At 45.7% G+C, this 7,500-nt stretch overlaps 1 protein-coding gene across 1 annotated transcript in view; it reads left to right on the forward strand.

Moving 5' to 3' along the window:
* Window positions 1-7,500, forward strand: part of grap2b (GRB2 related adaptor protein 2b) — a 12,009-nt gene that overhangs the window by 2,638 nt on the left and 1,871 nt on the right. The window contains exons 2-4 of the mRNA XM_079840841.1: window positions 3,638-3,734; window positions 6,149-6,240; window positions 6,678-6,797. Of these exons, the coding sequence (XP_079696967.1) occupies window positions 3,657-3,734; window positions 6,149-6,240; window positions 6,678-6,797 (290 nt within the window). The 5' untranslated portion in view covers window positions 3,638-3,656. The remainder of the gene's footprint in view (window positions 1-3,637; window positions 3,735-6,148; window positions 6,241-6,677; window positions 6,798-7,500) is intronic.

The raw sequence follows: 7,500 nt of genomic DNA on the forward strand, positions 1-7,500 counted from the left end.
CAACATTTAAAAATCTTCGGAATATATCACTGAACATTTATTTAACCATAGCAAACGTAAAGTTCTTACGTTTATTGTTCATCTCTGTTTTTGTTTTTATTTAAAATTAGACAAATCTGATATTATTGTAATCTTATATCTGATCTAACACGAGCCGGGGTTAATCCCAGTGGAGCTGCTGATTAGAAATATGATATTATATTCTATACTTTTATGAATTCTTTTGAGAAACCATGAGATAAAGACTGAGAGTCAGTGTTCAGAAATGTTTCATTAGGGCCTGAGCACTGATGGTGTGAGGACTATTGTAATTGCTCAGTCTATTCTTCTTCTTCTTCTCTGAAATGAATCTCTTTCTGAGGGTCTAAACCTGCTGGAGAACTCATGAGACTTTGCTCACGCATCAGAAGGGGTGAAAGTTTACGTCTGATATGGGATTCAGAATTAGACGTGGCAAAATGGCTCAATAGAGCCACTTACAAAATTTCAATTAAGCAAGCTACATTTCACGTACGAGTATGAAATTCGGTACACACGTGTAACAGCCCAACACCTACAAAAAAGTCTCTGGGAACCAAATCTGAAAACCAACAGGAAGTGACATATTTTGAATTTTCTTTGCAAAATAATTATTTTTTTTCTTCACGATATAACATCACCAAGGCCTTTAGATTAGACTGACCAAACATGATGTTGATCAGATTAAATCTCTAGGAGGAGTTTGTTAAAGTGCAACGTCTGGAAATGGCAAAAACTGCAAAAACTTGGTGATGTTATATCGTGAAGATCTTGAGTTTCTGCTGAAGGGTGAAAGTCTGATGTTTCTCCATAAAACAGGAAGCTGTTGTAACTCACACATACAATGTCAGATCTGCCCCAAACTTCACATGTTTGATAAGAGTCCTGGCCTGAAGACTCTACACTCTAAAAAATGCTGGGTTAAAAACAACCCAAGTTGGGTTGAAAATGGACTAACCCAGCAATTGGGTTGTTTTAAGCAAACATATAACCCAGCTGCTGGGTTAAACCGACCCATTCACTGGGTTAAAACAACCCAATTGCTGGGTAAATCCATTTTCAACTCAACTTGGGTTGTTTTTAACCCAGCATTTTCTAGAGTGTACATGCCAATATTCAGTTACAGTCATAGCACCACCTGCTGGCAACATGAAATTACATGTTTTACATTGTGATTAACTCCTCCTAGAGATTTAATCTGATCTTGGTGATGTTATATTGAGAAGATCTTGAGTTTTCACTGAAGGGTGTGTCCGTGGCGGCCTGACAAAGTCTGATGTTTCGCCATGACACCGGAAGCTGTTGTAACTCTGGCATACAATGTCCGATCTGCCCCAAACTTCACATGTTTGATAAGAGTCCTGACCTGAAGACTCTACATGTGAGTTTCAGAATTAGGCGTGGCAAAATGGCTCGAAAGCGCCACCGACAACATTTCAACGAAGTGCCCCTCCCGCTACATTTCACGTACAGGTATGAGATTCGGTACACACATGTAACAGCCTAATACCGGCAAAAAAGTTCCCTGGCACGAAATCTGAAAACCAACAGGAACTGAGATATTTTGAATTATCTTTGCAAAATTGTTGCAAATTTTGCCATTTCCAGACGTTGTACTTTAACTCCTTCTCCTTGAGATTTAATCAGATCAACATCATATTTGGTCAGTCTAATCTAAAGGCCTTGTTGATGTTATATCATGAAGATCTTGAGTTTTTGCTGAAGGGCGTGTCCGTGCGGCCTGACAAATTTTGATGTTTCGCCATGACACAGGAAGCTGATGTAAGTCAGGCATACAATGTCCGATCCATAGATATACATAATACAGGCCTGATGTCTTAGGGCGGAGTCTCTAACGTCATCAGCGGCGGCCATTTTGTCACAGGCGAGCTTTCTGGCGGGCTCCTGATGTGAGGTGAGTGATCTGAACACAAATACTATGGACAGATTTACAAATGTTTTGGTTTCTTACAAACGTTATTAACGTGGCTATAATTCTGGATGCTTGAACAAATTATGAATAATTATTCATAAGTATGCAGTGTCATAACTACATCTCTGACGTTTATAACAAACCAAACAGTTTGAAAATCGGTAGACAATTGAGCAAGTTATGGTTATTTAAAAAGTGCAAGCACCATTAAAACACAATGAGTGAGCGAGCTGAGTGAGACAAGATGGCCGCCAGGTGCAGACGTCGACCTCCATTGGCCAGCAGCAGCGGACGAGACATCTAGCCTTTATTATGGATATCTATGGTCCAATCTGCCCCAAACTTCACATGTTTGTTAAGAGTCCTGACCTGAAGACTACATGCCAATATTCAGTTAGTCATAGCGCCACCTTCTGGCGACAGGGAATGGCATGTTTCACACTGTAATTCACTCCCAGAAACTAATTTAAATATGCCATGAAGTAACAAACATGCTAGAAACACGTTAAAGCAAGCAACACTTGACTAAGTGCTAATGTACTGTATGTGATTAACACCATGACACCGGAAGCTGTTGTAAGTCAGGCAAACAATGTCCGATCTGCCCCAAACTTCACATGTTTGATAAGAGTCCTGACCTGAAGACTACATGCCAATATTCAGTTATAGTCAAAGCGCCACCTGCTGGCAGAAGGAAGTGTGGCACATTGAATGACTTTGCTGTATTTCTCCTATATTTACCCGCTTAAATGCATGTCGCCCACTATTCGCTGTTTTCCTGAGGCCATCGGGTGCGAGGGCCCTTTCATCGCTGCTTGCAGCTTTAATTATTATTATGTTTTTAACTATAGCTGTGTTTAGCGATGTGTTTGTTGTCAAACTCAAATATTAGTTTATTTTTAATGATTAAAAAATGGCATTATTTTATTTACAAAAGTTAATAATTTTATTTTATTGACAAAATATTTTAGTTTGTCATGGATTTTTTTTAGATTAGATCAGATAACATGTTAAGCGGTCGTATGCTCATGTCACCTATGGGGCATGTTGTCACATTTCACTTCCATTCCTTCAGAGTAAATCAAGAAAAGAGTGATAGTCTTTAAATATTACCTCACAAACTCTATAGCCACACCATAGCAACCATTTAGAGTACCCTAGCAACCGTATTGCAACATAAAGAAGCCATATCTCAGCTCCAGAACACACAACCTAGCATCCGATTTTTTTTTACTACAGAAGAGTCCAGTTTTAAATAGGAGAAATATGGAAACTCTTTGGTCAGTTTTGAGTGAGATGCTAACGGTCTAATCAGATTCAATGATCTATGCTAAGCTATGCTAAAAGTGCTAGCGGCAGACTCGGAGATCGGCTGAATGGATCCGAAAACGGTCAAACTCAACTGTTTAACTCTAGGGGAGACGGAGAATGAGCCTATTTTCACAAATAGTGGCGTGTTCCTTTAAAGCAATAATATCCCTTGTGTCATTACAAGCCAAAAGAAATCCATATAGGTTTAGAATTACATGCATGTGAATAACTGACAGAATTTATACGTTAGGTGAATGTTCTCTTTCATGTGGTTCGTAGTGTCAGACTTTACTCTGGCTTACGGTGTGAAGACCAGCGTGTTTGACTGACATGTGGTTTGCTGTGTTTATTGACTCTCTCTGCTTCTCGTTCTAGTCTCTGAGTGGTCTCCATCATGGAGGCGACAGGGAAATACGACTTCACAGCCACAGCGGAGGACGAGCTGAGCTTCAGGAAGGGAGATACTATCAAGGTGTGTGACCTCAGTGTCACTTGCACGTACACTATATTGACAGAAGTATTGAGCCGCCCCTCCACATCCCTGAGTATAGGTGTTCAACCCCTTCATGGCCACAGGTGTATAACTCAAGCACACATTAGTGAGAGAATGGGCCGCTCTCAGGAATGTGTGTGTGTGTGTGTGTGTGTGTTCGCTTCTACACACATTAGTGAGAGAATGGGCCGCTCTCAGGAGCTCAGAGAACTCAAGCGTGGGGCCGCAATAAGGCCAAATATTACACTAAATATTCCACGCTCAACTGTTAGTGGGATTATAACAAAGTGGAAGCCATTGGGAACAACAGCAACTCAGCCATAAAGAGTGGGGTCAGCGCATGCTGAGGGTCACAGAGCGGGGTCAGCGCATGCTGAGGGTCACAGAGCGGGGTCAGCGCATGCTGAGGGTCACAGAGCGGGGTCAGCGCATGCTGAGGGTCACAGAGCGGGGTCAGTGCATGCTGAGGGTCACAGAGTGGGGTCAGCGCATGCTGAGGGTCACAGAGCGGGGTCAGCGCATGCTGAGGGTCACAGAGCGGGGTCAGCGCATGCTGAGGGTCACAGAGCGGGGTCAGCGCATGCTGAGAGTCACAGAGCGGGGTCAGCGCATGCTGAGAGTCACAGAGCGGGGTCAGTGCATGATGAGGGTCACAGAGCGGGGTCAGCGCATGCTGAGGGTCACAGAGCGGGGTCAGTGCATGATGAGGGTCACAGAGCGGGGTCAGCGCATGCTGAGGGTCACAGAGCGGGGTCAGCGCATGCTGAGGGTCACAGAGCGGGGTCAGTGCATGATGAGGGTCACAGAGCGGGGTCAGCGCATGCTGAGGGTCACAGAGCGGGGTCAGCGCATGCTGAGGGTCACAGAGCGGGGTCAGTGCATGCTGAGGGTCACAGAGCGGGGTCAGTGCATGATGAGGGTCACAGAGCGGAGTCAGCGCATGATGAGGGTCACAGAGCGGGGTCAGCGCATGCTGAGGGTCACAGAGCGGGGTCAGCGCATGCTGAGGGTCACAGAGCGGGGTCAGTGCATGATGAGGGTCACAGAGCGGGGTCAGCGCATGCTGAGGGTCACAGAGCGGGGTCAGCGCATGCTGAGGGTCACAGAGCGGGGTCAGTGCATGCTGAGGGTCACAGAGTGGGGTCAGCGCATGCTGAGGGTCACAGAGCGGGGTCAGTGCATGCTGAGGGTCACAGAAATCACCAACTTTCTGCAGAGTCAAGAGCTCCAGACCTCCAAACTTCTGTGACCTTCAGATGAGCTCAAGAACAGTGTGTAGAGCTTCATGTAATGGGTTTCCATGGCCGAGCAGCTCATTCAATCCTTACATCACCAAGTGCAATGCAAAGCGTGGGATGCATGGGGTAAAGTGCGCCGCCACTGGACTCTGAGTGACCAATCACGCTTTTCTGTCTGACAATCCCATGGACGAGTCTGGGTTTGGCGGTTGGCAGGAGAACAGTTCATAGTTCATAGAACAGTTGAATAGTTCACCCAAAAATGAAATGCTTATGTTTATCTGCTTACCCCCAGCGCATCCAAGATGTAGGTGTGTTAGTTTCTTCAGTAGAACACAAATGAAGATGTTTAACTCCAGCTGTTGCAGTGTGATAGTCGTATAATGATGTCAATGGGGATATTTTAGAGTATGAGAGCAATGAGAGTAACCAACCAGTATTAAACCCTGCGGCTCGTGGGACACACACTGATGTCTTAAGACACCAAACCATCGGTTTTTGCGAGAAACCCAACAGTATTTATGTTATTTTTTTTACCTCTTATCAGACGTATGTCATCTAGTTTTCCCAGCGCCATAACTTCCGGCGAATAAGGTCAAAATACTGGCGCGATCAAAGAATATATACGTAGATGCCTCATTCGACCGATCCGCTCAGGCACTAATGAGGAATCTATGTATATATCTATGATCGCGCTGGTATTTTTACCTTAATACCATGCTCCCAACTTTGTGGGATCAGTTTGTGGACGGCCCCTTCCTGTCCCAGCATGACTGCTCCAGTGCTCAAAGCGTCTCCATAAAGACATGGATGAGGAGTTTAGTGGAGGAACTGGAGTCCTGACCTCAACCCGATAGAACAGCTTTGGGATGAATTAGAGCGGAGACTGAGAGCCAGGCCTTCTCGTCCAACATCACAAATGAAGAATCCCCATAAACACACTCCTAAACCTTGAGGAAAGAAGAGCTGAAGCTGCTAGAGCTGCGACTCCATATTAAACCCTATAGTTTGAGAATGGGATGGCGTTAAAGCTCATGTGTGTGTGAAGGGGAGGCACAACACTTCTGGTGAAATAGTGTATGTCACAAGTCCACTGATACACTTACTTTAAACCTGTCTGAGTTTCCTCTGTTAACATCACATGCTCCTCTGTAGATTTTAGGCACCAATGATGACTGGTTCAGAGCAGAAGTCTGCGGCATGGAAGGATTCGTTCCCCGGAATTACATCAACAGCCACTTCCCCAGGTAACAGACGTCACTGAAACACAATTAGCAGAGCTTGAGCAATACTCTGTGTCTGAAACACTCAGCGTTACGCCGCAAGATGGTCAGTCCTCACTGTCTCTAGTGCTCGACGTGATTTGAACAAACCCAGGTTAAGTAGATTAGTATTCAAATCGGAAGCGATTGAGAAAGGAAGATAAAATAACAGGCATGTGTCAGTAAAGACGGCCTGTGCTACTGATCAGGCTTAAGATTTCCTTGACCAGTGGTGGACAGAATGAGCTGCTCAAACAACAAACTACTACATTAGCGTCAGATTTTTGTTTGAACTAAACCATTTAGGCTCATTTGACTTTGGTTAGCAACCACCCAGAAACACCCTAGTAACCACTCACAAGGCCTTAGCAACAGCACAGGTTTCCTTCAGAGCCTGATGTGAACGAGTCGTGTTTCTGCAGCTGGTATCAGGAGAACACCAGCCGTCAATCTGCACAGGATCAGCTGATGTGTCAGCCAATCGGATCCTTCCTCATCCGGGGCTCCCAGAGTTCACCTGGAGAATTCTCCATTTCAGTCAGGTACAACACACACACACACAGGTGCGCACACTCACCCTTACACACACACTCACTCACACACACTCGCGCACACACTCACACTCACACACTCACTCACACACGCTCACGCACACACTCACACTCACACACGCACACACACACACACTCACACACACGCGCGCACACTCACACTTACACGCACACACTCACACACACACACACTCAAACACACTCACTCACACACACACACACGTGCGCACACTCACTCACACTTACAAACACACTCTCACACGCACACGCACATGCACGCACGCGCACACACACTCACACACACTCACTCACACTTACACACTCACGCGCATACTCACACTCACACACTCACGCGCATACTCACACTCACTCACACTTACACACACACACGCGCGCACACACACACACTCACTCACACACACACACACACACACGCGCACGCACGGGCACACTCACACTCACACACACACTCACTCACACTTACACTTACACACACTCACACACACTGACTCACACTTACACACACACACACTCACTCACTCACACACACACACACACACACGCGCGCGCGCATGCACACTCACACACACTCACTCACACTTACACACACACACACACTCTCACACACACACATGCACGCGCGCACACGCACACTCACACTTACACACACGCGCACACTCACAATTGCACACAC

Source organism: Gobio gobio (genome assembly GCF_949357685.1).
Source record: "Gobio gobio genome assembly, chromosome: 17".
NCBI classification, from domain to species: Eukaryota; Metazoa; Chordata; class Actinopteri; order Cypriniformes; family Gobionidae; genus Gobio; species Gobio gobio.